Source organism: Cataglyphis hispanica, chromosome 4 (genome assembly GCF_021464435.1).
Source record: "Cataglyphis hispanica isolate Lineage 1 chromosome 4, ULB_Chis1_1.0, whole genome shotgun sequence".
Lineage (NCBI taxonomy): Eukaryota > Metazoa > Arthropoda > Insecta > Hymenoptera > Formicidae > Cataglyphis > Cataglyphis hispanica.
In genome coordinates, this window is record NC_065957.1 from 1,892,513 (window position 1) to 1,908,242 (window position 15,730).

At 30.2% G+C, this 15,730-nt stretch overlaps 1 protein-coding gene across 11 annotated transcripts; it reads right to left on the reverse strand.

The window, feature by feature from the left end:
- Positions 1-719: 719 nt before the first annotated feature.
- LOC126848917 (F-BAR domain only protein 2) lies at positions 720-14,848 on the reverse strand. 11 transcript variants are annotated; one of them, XM_050590261.1, is made up of 14 exons: positions 14,562-14,848; positions 11,127-11,432; positions 10,495-10,752; positions 10,220-10,415; positions 9,811-10,149; positions 8,673-8,789; positions 5,173-5,311; positions 4,262-4,523; positions 3,858-3,907; positions 3,646-3,785; positions 3,078-3,558; positions 2,774-2,990; positions 1,907-2,255; positions 720-1,573 (listed from the first exon to the last, which is right to left on the reverse strand). In XM_050590261.1, exons 1-14 carry the CDS (start codon positions 14,589-14,591, stop codon positions 1,503-1,505), a joined length of 2,955 nt encoding a protein of 984 aa, XP_050446218.1. In that variant the 5' UTR covers positions 14,592-14,848; the 3' UTR covers positions 720-1,502. The 11 variants fall into 11 exon arrangements, with proteins under 11 accessions (XP_050446218.1, XP_050446225.1, XP_050446217.1 ...); XM_050590268.1 differs by having other exon boundaries at positions 3,646-3,907; positions 10,024-10,149; positions 14,562-14,847; XM_050590260.1 differs by having other exon boundaries at positions 3,646-3,907; positions 5,221-5,311; positions 14,562-14,847.
- Positions 14,849-15,730: the final 882 nt, after the last annotated feature.

Consider the following 15,730-nt stretch of genomic DNA (forward strand, 5'->3'; position numbering starts at 1 on the left):
TGTATGAAATGCCTCAACATCAGTAGAGTATTTTATAACCTTATGATTGATTACAAATTAAACAGTTCGTGTGGCAACAAGAGTGGCATGTGAAAACAAGTGTCACCCAACAGAAATATATTTTTACTGGCGAAAGAACGAAACGCGCCGCATCCTGATAAATAGAAAACTTTCAGCATTTTACGTATAATATCAAGAATCTCAGTTTGAAACATTTAGATAAACAACTCTTTTTAGCATTCGCCGTTAGCTATACCTAAAACTAGAGTCCTGTTATCAACATCGAAATTGTGTGTTATAACTTTAAAATGTTCAAAAATACAGGACTGTATTTGATTCGCCTCTCATCGAACATGCGCTAACGTTTAAAAAAGTATCGTTGATTTGAAACTTTCTCTCTCTCTTTCTCTCACACATATACACATTTTTGCTCTCATTTTATTCGATAAGACAGTTTTATTCGCGTTTAATCGCACAGTTTACTATTTAATATTCTTATCTTTGCATATACGAAAATAAAGTAAAAACTGGCTGGTATGTAGAGTTTCCTCGCTGAAAAGCTCACAACAATACACTCTTTCTGCCCAAAATATAAATGTTATATACGTACTAATCGACATTTACAGGTCGTTTATACTTTTTTCTTTCGCTTGATCATTATAATGTAATACTAATATACTATTTATATTAAAATAACGCAAAATATATAAACAATAAAGTAAAGAGTGTTGTACTATATTTTGGTAGAATCAAGATAAAAAAAAGAGAAAAGAACGTTACAATATATATTTTGATTATGTAGAGAGAATCAAATGGCGGAAGTGATTGTGCTAGAGAATATGTTGGATATCAAAAGAGTTTCTTGCAAAAATCTTTTAATCATTTGATAGACAAAATTATCATGTTATATGATTAAACTTTCAATAAAATATTAATGCATTCTTAATACGGAATATTGAAAAAACTAAATAATATACATATTATAAAACATATATTTGTTGTCAAATGATTACTGTAAGTCAGATTTTTATATTACTTGTTTGTTTTAGTTGCAAAGTCATATCGAAATCTGCCTTTAATCGAAATGCATTTAGCATCAAATGTAATATTTCATTTCTAAATTTTGTAATTACAAGTTACTACTAAGATATGGTACAGTTTAATACATAAATATCGCATATAAAGAAACTGTTAATTGGCGTTAAAAAGAATTTCGATCGTTTAAATTTTATCGAAAGAAACATAGTACTTCGGTCAATATCGCTCTATGACACTTTTTCTTACAACAAACCGCATTGACCCATAATTTTCAAAAAGAAAGATTCATTTGATATTCGACCGACTTACATTTGATATCCAACAGACTTCTTTATACATACGTATTCTTTATACGTATTCAGGTTATGAATGATCGATAGTCATGATATGGGCAGTGAATGATTAAGCAAATACCAATATTAAATAGGCTGGCTCTCCCATTGAGGCGCCCATTCTGGAAGTCGTCAATCTACATTAGATGGCGGCGCGGCGTATCTGGTACGCGAATCTGAATCTCCGTCACATATATACTTTCCTGAAACAATATATCGCGAATAAAAATTAAAAATTTCACAATGATTGTATTTCTTAGATTTTTTTTTAAAGGAAAATTAAATAATGCTCTTTGAAAAGCTCAATTTCTTAAACAATATTTAAATAATTATTTAAACAATATATCATATTTTTGACATACTATTTAGATATCCCAAATATATAATTTATAATTTATTAGTAAAATAATGCTACAATCGTGCAATATTACCTTTGTCTTTAAATAACACAAACAATATTCTTTTTTACTATTAGTATATAGTATATGCATAATCATGCATTAATCGAGCGATGTTTAACAGTCTAATTAACGTACCAGACACGAATTTTCGCTTCACTAAGCTTAATCTATATCCAGAACCTATGAGTTCAAATTCGATGCCCGATAGTGTGGTCCCTTCGCAATTGAACTGGGTGAATATGGTGCCCTGATTGCCCGGACCATGTTCGAGCTCGACCCGCGCCTTCAGGGACCCGACTCCATTACCTTCGCTGTGTTGCGAAAGTTCTGTGAATTTCCACAATACGCGATTCGTGTCAGATAACCATTGCGCCGGGGGTTTACTGTTGAGTGACTTGAAGCCGCCGTCGATGGGCGCTGCCACATGAAGATTCAGTAAAGGACTCGGTGAGGCCATAGCGCGACTATTATATTTGTAATCGATCTAAAACAATTTCATTCGCAACTGTAGAGAGCAAAATATATATTTACGTTTCTCTGGGACTAGAACTGAACGGATCAGCTACATCAAAAGTTAATAATGTTAATATATTTCAGATTCATGACTTTGACATTGTGCACATATTGTAAAAGCACTTTTAATCTTTTAAAATATAAAATTAATAATTAATTTGTGAGTTAAAGTGAAGATTCGTCTTGTAGAATATAATTTAATCTCAAAATCGTAAAAATTATTTTATATTAAACTAATTTTTTTATAATGATTGTACACAAATATTCACAAAAATAAAAATTTTTACAGCAAATCTTTATTTTAGTTCATGACTTAATTATTAATTTTATATTTTATAAAACTAAAGATGCTTTTTGCGCAATGTCAAATTCATGAATTTCAAAATTTTAAATAATATTAAAAAAGTATTAATTTTTAACATATCTGATCTAGTTCCTTCTTAAATACCTCTTAATAAAGATAGCTGACAGTTTGTCAGCTGAATGTACCTTGAGATCGGTGTGGGTCGTCTCGCATTTCCAATACGCGACCAACTGAAAAGGGCAAGAACCGGCACCGTCCTTGCATTTGATCTGGTATTTGAGGATGTCTACGTTGAAATACGAGGCCGAGGGATTCTGTTCGGCTTGCCGCCGTAGCAACGTAGTTAAGGCACTCATGTTGAATTCGAAGATCGTACTATCGACGGTAGTTTGTGTCGCATCCCTGTAAATAATACATTCAAGAGTTTCCCCTTTCAAAAGTCATTTCTTTAACAATTAGTGAAATTGCCGCACATGTTACATGACTTACATGCTAATAAGCTGACTGTTCGGCAATAGCCTCTCCAGTCTGTTGGTATTTCTCACGCGAAAAGTAAGTTTGGCGGGATTAGGATTGTTCGTCAGAACCGTAACAATGCCGGCTGGGAACGAGAGCATCATGTCGCCGCTAAGCTTCACCTGGCACCGGGTTTCATCCGTGCCGCGAAAATAGGAATGAACTATCTCGTGAAACGCTACCGCCAATGGAATAGTATCGGCTAGACCAATCGTGAGCGGAGACGGCCCCCGTGAGGAGCCAACGCCTACGCCGGCTGTGCGAAATTCTAGGCTGGCAACGCTATCGGCGCGGGATATCGTCGCGGGTGACATTCTGCCGCGTGACGAAGGGCCGTCCCCTCTGCGTGATGGTGGTCTGGGTATGACGATTGACCCTGTTGGTGTCGAAGACGCAGATTGTTTGGGCGGTAACGCCGGCGTGATGTCTCCAACTTCCGAAAATAAATCCCCGTCTAAAGAAAAAGATGATATGTGGATTGCTTTTACTTTTCTCTCTTTCTTAATTTTATTTTGTAAAATTAAGTATTAATAGAGTATACCTGGGAATCGGGTATGGGAATGTATTGGTGGCGCGGACTGCGGTGGCTGCGACAAGGTCGGCGACGTAGAGAGCGGCGGAGGACTCTGCAGTGGGGCGTAAGGATGGCTGCCGGTCGGTGTCGACGCGCTCGACGGTGTACTGCTAGGATTGAACAAGTTTAGGCCAAGTAAATCTGAGCTTGGCTTACCTCCTAATTGCTGTGACACTGACTGAGACCTTTTCATGTGATGATCGGAATCGGTATTTGATCCTCTACGTCCCTGTTCAAATATATATATATATATATATATATATATATATATATATATATATACATACATACATACATACATACATACATACATACATACATACATACATACATACATACATACATACATACATACATACATACATACATACATACATACATACTACATACATACATACATACATACATACATACATACATACATACATACATACATACATACATACATATACATATATATATATATATATATATATATATATATATATATATGTCCCAAGAGAATCTATCATTAGCAGGTAATGCGTAATCCTGGGATATTCTATATATTATATAAGATTTTTTTTAGTAAAGAATATCTCACTGTTGGTGCAGGTGATAAGGACAAATTTTCCACTGTCGCCCTCAGTTCATCCACGCTGGCGCTCATGGGTGCACCGCCGTTGCTAAGAGGTTTTATCTCCACTCGAATCTTACGTTCCCTCTCGTCCTCCGAATCCGTATCCGAACTTGAATAAAATCCCTTCTCATTTTCCCAAGGATCTGGCTTCGGTCTGATACAAAAACCATCTTCGTCCACCTCCGGAGTTGGTGTTTCCGACTTTCTGCTGTCCTCTTTATCCTCCCTACGACGTTCGTGATAAAGCATTTAGAATAACATATTTTCAAAAGTTCCAGCAGGCCCAGTGCATTACATAAAAAATTTTCGCGTGCTATAAAAGCGTGCTAAAATATTAAAATTGCCTTATAGGAGTAATGTATGAAATAATTGATTCGAAACAAATATCATTATCAAATATTCGATTTAATTAAACTGATAGAAAAATGTCATATGCACATAATGTCACAAATGCATTCTTTGTAAGTTAACATTTATAATTTTCAACATAATATCGAATAATGTTTACAGGCATCTAATAGTTTATTTGAATATCTTTTCAATTTAATATTTACAATTTTCAATGTAATTACAAGAATGCATTCGCGCCTCTAAAAATAAGAATTATAATACTGATAAAAAAAATATGAAAATTATAATATTTTTGATAAATAAATATTTCAGAATAAAATATTTCGAGTCTGAGATTCACATCCAACAAAAATATATTGAATTTATTTTGAGTAAATTTAAATATATTCAAAAATCTATTTATCTTGAGTAAATATAAAAGTATATATATATATATATATATATATATATATATATATATATATATATATAATATTGAAAAGTATAAATTATGCGCGATACTTAATGCTGGTTGTGAAACTGACTCTATGTGCACTAGGTCTGCTGTGCATGCATATACTGACAGGTCGGACTTTTCTTCTTTGTTGCTGCTTGTTTCTACGAGATCCTTCTTCTTCTTTGCCTTCTTTTCCTTTCGTTTTTCTCTCCTACTGCGAAGAAACCCTGTTGGTCGTGGACACTCCAAATGTAGATAATAGGACGGACTGCAGTATACATACTAGCTACTTATATATATATATATATATATATATATATATATATATATATATATTTAATTTGGATTACTGTTACAGCTATACCAAACTATGAATTCATCTCTATATGTGAGACTAACATATCAAATTTGAATTTAATACAATTAAACATCTATGCTTATAAATAAATTCTAAATTTTTTTTAAATTGAATTTTCCATTGCATAAATATAATTTTACACAAAGGAATATATATTTTTTATGATTTGGCATTATTACCTCAAAATGTAACAGAAAATACAATCTCAGAAAGAACATATAATATTTTTGCTAACATTGTATCTTGCAACTAAATTGTATATAAAAAAATGAGAAAAAACAAAGCAAAAAAAATTAAAGTTGCATTATTAACTCTGATGTATAAATATACAGCGTGTAGTTCAAATGTTAAGACAATATCCATTATTTGTATAAAAGATAAATAGACTATTATTTTGTTAATCTATTAACATTTTAAACAATAGCAATACATGCTGTATATTTGTAATCTAATGAGAGATGAAGATTTACTTTCCAAGTGTTCGAAACATAGCACCACACGATCAAATAGTATCTAATACAAAAAAATCGATATATATCGTATCAATAATTAGCATATGCATTCTTAATAAATTTTGACATTTCCTACAATGCTGATATAAGTTTTGTTATAAATAACAATTTGTCGTACATTGGAATAAGGACAAAACTAATTTTAATTTAACAAAATGCATAAAATTAAAATTTATGTCGTTTATAAAATAAGATTTATATTACGTGTGAAAAAATATTTTTAAATTTCATCTTTAGAGAAAACGCATATCAGCATTTTAACAACTAACATAAATTAATATCTACATCAAACGAAAAAATATAGATAAAAAAGTGAAGTATACAGAAAACATAAAATTCAATAGAATAGAACACGTCACGTTAGTAGAAATATGAAGATACCCCACGCACCACCACCATTAAAAGTCCTACTGGTAATCTGCACCTCACCTACTTTCTTCTTAAATTGTTTTTCTAACAATTACCAAATCTATACTGACATTGTAAAATTGCAGTTTGCTTTGCACGCTCTTCTGCTCTCACGCGTCTCTTTGAAAGATAGTATACACAGAGACATATCTTTCTGCAAGCAAATATAACGTTACTATGCATGCACAAACATAATCGCAAACATTAAACGAACAAACGTTTAAGAGACTATCTGAGAAAGAGAAAGATAGGGATATATATGCATAAATATATATTCGAAAATAAATAATCTATATATTGAGAAATATTAGCATAAATGCGAAAATGATTGTCACCAATACAAAAATATACTTCGAGATAGTAGTTGCTTGCAGAATCACGTTTTACTATTGAAAAAGAAGAGAAGAAATTTCTACACTTGGAAAATAAACATAAGATGTATATATATATATATAAACGTGAGCCATGCAAATTACGAATTTTACAAAAACGGCTCACCTGAGGCCCCATCAGTAGCCAACCCCACACTTGTAATTCAACACTATTCAAGTCCAACTCCCTTTAGAATTTAGATATATTTATTTATTTTTTATCTCATTGCATTGTCATTAGAATGAACTTTAGAAATATATAGAATTTTATGCTCTGTGTTATTCATCTAATTGCAAAGTTATTCAGGAAGTGTCAGTAACAGTATATGTTAGCATCTTTGGATCACTCATGACATGTAAAAATCATATACGGATAATTGTAAGTCTCATGATTATATATCCCACTCACCGCTCACACTTTAGTTTATTTATGATCATGAATCAAAATAAACATAAGGAAAAACAAAAGTGAAACCATGTTGTGAACATGTCTATTGAAGTCTATGATATTTATATAAATAAAACAATATGTTTATTTTTAATTTTTAATTTTCCTTAAATTATATTTGAAAATCTATATATGCATAATAAGCTTAAAGTTTTTTCGAATGTTTTGTTTTAAAATAAGCGCAATATGCCAAACGACTTTGACTGCATAGATGTATGAATTTTGTATTTTTCTATCATGTTTATGTAAAACAGTTGATGTAAATTATATATCACTGTAATTGAATAGTATATATTCACACAGACGATTGTTAGAAAAACAATTTATATGTGAAGTTAGAAAAACAATTTATATGTAAAACTTCATGAAGTATGAAAATAATTGCTCATTAGACTCCTAATATAATTCTAATGCTAGAAATATGTCTATGTTTTGTGCACAAGCATCCTTTAATGTTAGTAAATTATAAACAAAAAATATGTTTCTTCCTTTAATCTAAAAAATCGTGGCAATAAATTTATTTTTTAAATGGAAATAAAATAAAAAAATATATATTCTACATGTACTTTATGGATAAAAAGCAGTAAAGTTATGCAGCAGTTAATATTATGTAGAAGTATATATAATTAATTTAATTTTAACAAAAAATATACTTGGATATATAACATTAATCTGAAGTGATTTAATAAGGAAAAGAAAATTAGTGTACATACACTGACGTTCTAAAAGAGTGCAGAGTGGAGGAACCATAATACGCGCAACCACTGTAAGTCAGCAGGTATAGTTTGCTTAATAGAATTATATAAGTCTTGTTTTGACTTAAAATATACTAGATATTGAAAAAGGAGATGTATCACTGTCACCGAGCACCGTAAAGAGTGAACAACCGATAGAGAAAAATTAAAGATAAAGATTTGCATAGAGAATACTCGAATATAAAAGAATATATATAAGATTGGTCATATCATATTATAAGTTATGAGAGATGATATCTTAATATTTAAATATGACAGAATAAATTTATATATCTAAAACATATATAATGAATATTTTTATATACGTTCAGAAAGTAATAATTGACCATTCATATTCTAATATATACAGAAAATGGATTATTAATAATTTGAATAATATTAATAATTTGAATAATTTGAATAGTTTAGCTATTATAATTTCGATAAAAAAAAAATTAAAAACGTGACATTATTATAAGGAATATAAAATTTAATACAGTTTTTTTCTCTTGCATCTTATACTTTTGAAATATCTTTAATAAGAAGAAAGAAGAAAAAAGAAATAGAAATTGCACAAAAGCATGATAATTGTTAATTATATCATATATATTAGCAAAAATCGAGTACGGAGTATGTTTATGTTTCGATGTATTCAACAACTAAATATCAGTAACTTCTAAAGCATGTTGTATTCTAATAACAATGAGAGGGAGTATGGTAAAGAGGGTACAGGAGTAATCATAATGTAAACTGTTACATTTAGATCCTCTGAGAGGATTCCTGGAGATGCTGGGAGGTGGAACAGCAGGAGGCAGGTTGTTTCCTTGAGGAGTGGCAGGTGCCGAACCAGACGACCCTGCTTGCCTCTGTTTTTCTGAAACAACACTCATCGTCCTCACATCTTTGAATACTGTCCCACTAATTGGCCGCTCTTTTTTCTCTCCATGTCGCACTATTATGTACGTTAGTTATATGAATTGGAATTTTAATGATCTTTGCAATGGCATAAGAGCGTTCAAAAGAATAAGAAAAGTTTTAAATAACCACATATAATACTGGAATATATAAGAATACTCAATAAAAAAAGTGATATTATTATGCGCCCAAATATATAGAATTGTTAAAAAAAAATAAAGAATATATTTAATAAATTTTTCGCTTGCACACATGATAATTAATTGTACAAACAAATTAATTTTTTGTTTTGTTCTTCCGCTTATTTCTCCCATGAGTGAAATAAGTAAAATCTATATATCAAACACATATATATATAAAAGTATAATTAAATTAAAATTAATATTGAAAACCCTCTGGAACACAGTGGTGGTTTTATATGCTCTCCTCCACCTAATGTTAGATCGTTATGTATAAGCAAATATAACACAACAACCACATAAGCATAAACAAATAAATAAAACTGTATATATTGGAATTGATATATCTGTGATCGAGTGCTGCAATTCAATTGCGCAAGTGTATGAGTGATTTTAACGCGAATATTAATAATATAAAAGTAAAAATGGCAGAACAAAAGCCTACTGAGACATATACAATATTATGCTATTACCCAAAAATCGTACAAATATTTATATAATATGAAGAACATATTATGGATTAACAGAATAGATATTTTGTCAGGAATGATCAAGAAAGTCGGTTTTTCATGTAACTCTACGAAGATTAGGTGACACTATGTATCGATAAAACGTAAAAAAAAAAAAGAAAAAAAAAAGAAAAAAAAAGACAAAAAAAGTTTTGCTTGAGATATAGCCATGTCATCAAGCCAAGGTAGGTTGAAATTATACAATTATACTATAGGAAAACAAAATTTGGAAAAAAATCTACATAATTTTAATGGAAGAGAGAAAGAGAGAGAGAGAGAGAGAGAAACCTACCCTGGGAGTTGGACATGAACAGGTTGAGTAGCGAGGTAGTACGGCGGGAAGCCTTGGTGGCTTGTACATGTGACAGTTCTCTATCCTTTTCCTTCTGTCTTTCTTTTTCTCTATCCTTTTCTAGTATCACCCTCCCGCTTTCCCCGTCCAGTACCCTCAACGTACCACCCACCCTTTTTAATCCCTGATCTCTCTTTGAACTATGACTGTTACCGGCTACGCCTGTTTCGCCGTTGGTGCCCTTTGATGTTTCCTTAGATATCTCTACGCTGCCTTCGGACTGAGAGTGGCTAGTCATTTCGGCTAAACTCGTCATGACCTCTTCGTACTCGATCACACCTGATTTATAGGCGTGCCATGTGTGAATACAAGAAACGCAAAAAAGTCTTCTGATAGTCAATCTTTTTACCTGGCTTCTCAAAACCCGTGTATTTACCCTGAACGAATTGCTCTAATAATTTCTCCACTGTCATATCGACGCATTGCCGTTTGAAATCAATATGCACTTGCCCGACTTGTTCATGATTAGCTTGCAAAACATCGGCGTATGTATTTAAAAATTCCTTCATATGCTTCAGATGTGTCTCCTCGACATCTTGAAATCGCTTAATAACAAAAGATTGATTAATATGTTTCATTGTCTCTAAATTTCTAATTTCTAATAATTTAATCCAAAATTAGTACCCTGCAAGCTTGAGTCATTTTTGTCTCAAAGTCATTCCGTATGATAGTGTACTTATCCACTAGCGCTTTGTAATCGTCCTGGGCCTTTTTAAACTTAACCTCCGCCTTTTCCAGTTCTCTCTGACTGGCATTGTCCTTTTTTAACTTTTCCAATTCGAGACCTTTTTGTAAACACATATCTTTCGCTTTATGCAATGTCACTGTAATATTCTGTATACTCTGTACAACTTCTAAAGTAGACGATTCTTCTTCTTTCACCTAAATATTTAGCACATATTATTTTATATTTAAATTAATTCAATTTTAAATTGATACAAATTTTATTGATATGCAAGTACAATTATAGATATGCACGTTGTGATAAATATGATCTTTCCATATCATTAAACTACAGCCGATTTAATTGCTTGATAACGAGAATCTACTGATTTGACTGTGGGCGGATACTGTGATAATGTAAACAGGACATATATAAAATATTTCCCTACAGCAAAACATATAATAACTATAAGTATAAAAGATAATATATCTTACTTTACGAGGCCATAAATGAATAAGAAAGATCGTGTTTATATTTTAAAAAGAGAAATGATCAATATATAAAATAAATAGAGAGAAATATAATTACGTACAGCCTTATGCTTCTTATGTAGTTCATCCGCGTATTTTGATACATCTTTTATAAGTTCGGTTACCCGCTGGGCCATTTGCAAGTGCAAAACAGCGAGTTTCTCAGCAGCACCTCTCAGAGCAGCCCATACAGGTGCAAATGTTCCTTGCGTGCTATTGCTTGCCTGTTTCGCTACCTTACTAAGGAGCTTATAATTATTTTCTTCTATAGCTGATTTCTCACGCAAAAATTCAGCCAATTCCTTGCTGGCGATTACACCATGCTTCATATTATGATATAAAACGTCGAATCCATTATTCTTTTCGCCCTTGAATAGTAATAAAAGAAATTGTTCAGTATTTCAATTATTAAAAAATGATGAGTAAAAAAGAGATTTAAGGTTTTTATCAAAAAAGGATAATGTAAATTATACATAATATCTTATATTTTTTAAGTTATTGATAAATGATAGAATTGTTATCCATCTAATCGTTCGCAGAATAGCAAGATATATGTCCTATCTCTTCTCTCTCGTTTATATTATGTTTATTTTATCATGATTAAACAAAGAAAAAAACAAAAAAAAAAACAAAAAACGAGAGAGAAAAAATAAGACATATATCTCACATTGTTCCGCGAAGGATTAGAGGGATAAAAATTCTATCATCGTATTCATCAGTAACTTAAAAAATATAAGATATATATAATTTACATTATCCTTTTATATATACATTATATATTACATATACATATATATTACATATACATATATACACATACATATATTTACATATTATCAGAATATATACTATTACTTATCTTATTAATATTTTAATTAATTAAGATATGCATAATTATAACTAAGCATGAAAAAACGTAATTTGTCGAATTAATTCAGCTGCTCGTAAAATAATAAGATAAGATAATAAGATAAAAAGAATAAGCTAGAAAGAATTGGAAGAATCTTAAATTTTCTCTAGATTGTGCATAATTTAATGTAATTATAAAGCTCTTAAAAGAATAATGGACTTTGGTACCACTTTGAAAGTTCAACTAAAAGGACATATTTTTATAAGAGATTTCGACATTTAAATTCAATACCTGTTTTTCATAAATATTTAAATAATATATTTAATATCAGACCTTTTTTTGCATACTGATAATAATGAATAAAATTATAAACATGTTATACTACATTTATAATAGAAAATAGTATACATAATAAAACTCTGACAAAGGCATGCTTTGAAAAGTCTAATGCATCATTAATAAAACTTTCATGGAGGAAAATTAATATTAGCTATTTAACATACCATTATTAGCTATTTTAACATTCTTACAATTAAATAATGTATGCAAATGCACATCTAGGATTTAAAAGATTCTTTCAATAAAAAAATGAACTATCACTATTAATTTCTGTCACATTAATTTTGCTATGGCTTGCTATGTAATTTTTTAATTTGATTGATAAAGTGTTTAATTGTGAAATGTTTTTCTTATTATTAGTAAAGAAGATAAATTGAAATTAATCATATTACAAACATTTATTTTTGACTGCTCTAAGATTAATTTTAACAATTTTCTCCTCATTTTTTATATGGAAATAATTTTACAAACATATTCGATTCAAAAAACATAAGATTACATATATGTATAATTTACATGTTTTTAAGCAGAAATTGATCCTTTTTATTGACACGTTCTTTTATTTCTCAAATTTCTCTCTTTAATTGTATTTTAAATATAATATTGATTTCAATTTATTTGCTTTAATTTAATATTATAATATACATATAATAATAATAATAATATACATATAATTATATTTTTTAAAGCTTAAAAATTAACTAGAAAATGATAGCAAAAAATTACAAATAAAAAGTTTATTCAAAATGTTACTTTCATATTAAGAAGCTTTTGTATATAATTGTATGAAAAGCATTTTACAATTAGAATATCATGGCTGAAGATATGTGCTGGAACAGTACTTAAGATCATTTAGCCATTTAACATTTGAACTCTGATCGTGCAGTAAACTCATATTGACCAGAACTCTCGAGTGGCATTGCAATAAGCTGTCATTATATGTTATTGCTCTTGTCATCCTATTGTACCTATTATGTGCGAGGGTTATACATCTCAATTCTTATTTTGATTTTATTGAAATAATGTTTTGCAGTATTCTTTTAAGCAGTTTATATGACATCCTAATATATATTCTACATTAAATATAAAATAATCTTCAATAGGATACTACAGTGTTGAAAAGGGAAGCGACAATTATCTTATCAATACATGACTGAGAGAGGAAGAATGACAGGAAAATATGTTTGAATGATTAGTAAAATTTAAATAGTACTCCTAAATTAAAAAGCTTTTTTATATTGTAAAAAACATATAAATCTATATACTTTGTTTAAATATTGCTCATGATTTTCAATAATAATATAGAAATAAATGTACACTATATATAAAAAAGGCAATTTTTTTTTCTTTTATTTGCTATTAATTATATATATATATATTGTGTGTGTGTGTGTGTGTGTGTGTGTTATGTCATCAATATAAAAATATATATTTTTAAAACTTTCTTTTGAGAGATAAAATATAATTAAAATATATCATTAAAAAATTGAATAAATAAAAATAAATAAGTTATTGACAGTTAGATTGCAAAAGATTGGAAAAGATTAATGTTTTAATCGCGAGATAAGAATTTCCTTTATAAATAATCTGCAGTGTTCACACCAGAAGATTTAAAATTTTTACTTATACAATCAGATATTAGCAAAAACATGAATATTTCCTGCAATTAGACAAGGCTAATTATCATCATATAAATACGAAGAAACTGACGTAATAGTACAGGTGTCCTTTGCTCTCATATAAGTATACAACCCGGCACTTTGTATATGCCAAGCTATATAAGAATGCAATACACATGTCAATGCATTGCGAGAGAGTTCAATAGATAATTTTCTTGTTTTTCTTACTATGTATAATACTTCGACGCGACATAAAATATGTAAGAATTATGTAGCAGATATACATATCTGCTGTACGAGAGAAGGAAAGCGTGTAAAATGTCGATCGCGTGCGTAAGAGGAGACGAAAATTAGGAGTGAGACGTCGAGAGCTGCAGCGAGTGAGAGAAAACGATAAATGACAGGCAGGAAAGAAACGAGAGAAAAAAAGCCTGTGCTGACGAGTATAACATGATTATATCGCAGAATAGAGCATAATAATCGCATAGGGAGAGGAAACAAAATGGGATGGGGAAAATTGTAACGACGAGATCACGATTACAAATACGTAGGGATGCATTCTCTCATGACATAACCTAAATTCGCTGATGAAACATTAAAATGCATAGCGGTAAAATATATTCGTCGATTAAGAAGGGAGAGACGGATGAGAGGAAGGAAAAAGGGGAAATAATAGGCGATACACTCACCCAGAAGTAGTCAACAAAGTCCACGGTCATATTGGAACCGCGATCAGACCATCATACTATCACGTTTTGATTTGCACGTCACTTCGCGACGATGATGTCGATCGCGACAGCTTCACCACGCTCGGTGCACTTTACGATTATGCGACGGAAATATGTCTCGATTCGCGCTGAACGGCGGCGATAATTCGTTTTAGCCCTGATGTTTTCCTACCACCCAAGAGTCGCGAGTGGAACAAGCGCGCTCGAGCCTCGGAGCCTAGCGCGGAGATACGGGTCAACTTGCGTCGACTACCCTTTCTCTTTCTCATGCTCCTTCATGTATTCTTCTTTTCTCTCGCGCAGTTGCGCAACTATATTCGCTTTCGACAGTAAGCAAACGACCAATAGGAACGCAGCGATTGGCATGTCCGTATCAAAGGTCGAGTTTTCAGAACTATAATGAATTTAATCATAGACTTATAAAATCATAGAGACAAAATATACAAACGTAAAATTCATTGTTTGCTAACGCTGTTTCAGGAAATATAACAACCGAAAAAAGAATAAGTATAATACAAAAATAACAGAAATGCAGTTTTAATAATAATGTGTGTATTTTTACTTTTAATTTAAATTATATTAATTTATTTAATTAAATAACATTAATTCATTTTGATAATGATTATTTAAATGGAAAAATTTTTGAGATAATTTTAAAAATATGAATTTTACATTTAATAAATAAGAAAAGCAATAGTAAAAGTTAAAATAATAAAAGGGTAATAAAAATGTTTAAATTAATAGACATTTTCTTACATGTATATTTTTCTATATTTCTTTAATGTATTTGCAAGAATAAATTTAATTAAGATCCTGAACTTTTAGTATTACATTTTCAAAAATTTTATTTATCATTATATATTAAAGTTAGGTTTATTTCTTTGAAGAATTATTAAAGATAAAACTATTTTAAAAAATTAGAATTAATTTTTAAAGTTTGAATTTAAGTTTGTTTTAAATTTTTATAATTGTATAAAAAAAGATAAGATATGTTAAGAATAGAATTTGTTTAATTATTACGAAGGAAGATTCAAAATGGGTTGGACTTCAGTTCAAATTGATAGAAAAAAGTATTTGTGAAAATTTAAAATATAATCAATAGGATCTGTTTGATAGAGTAAAGTATTAAT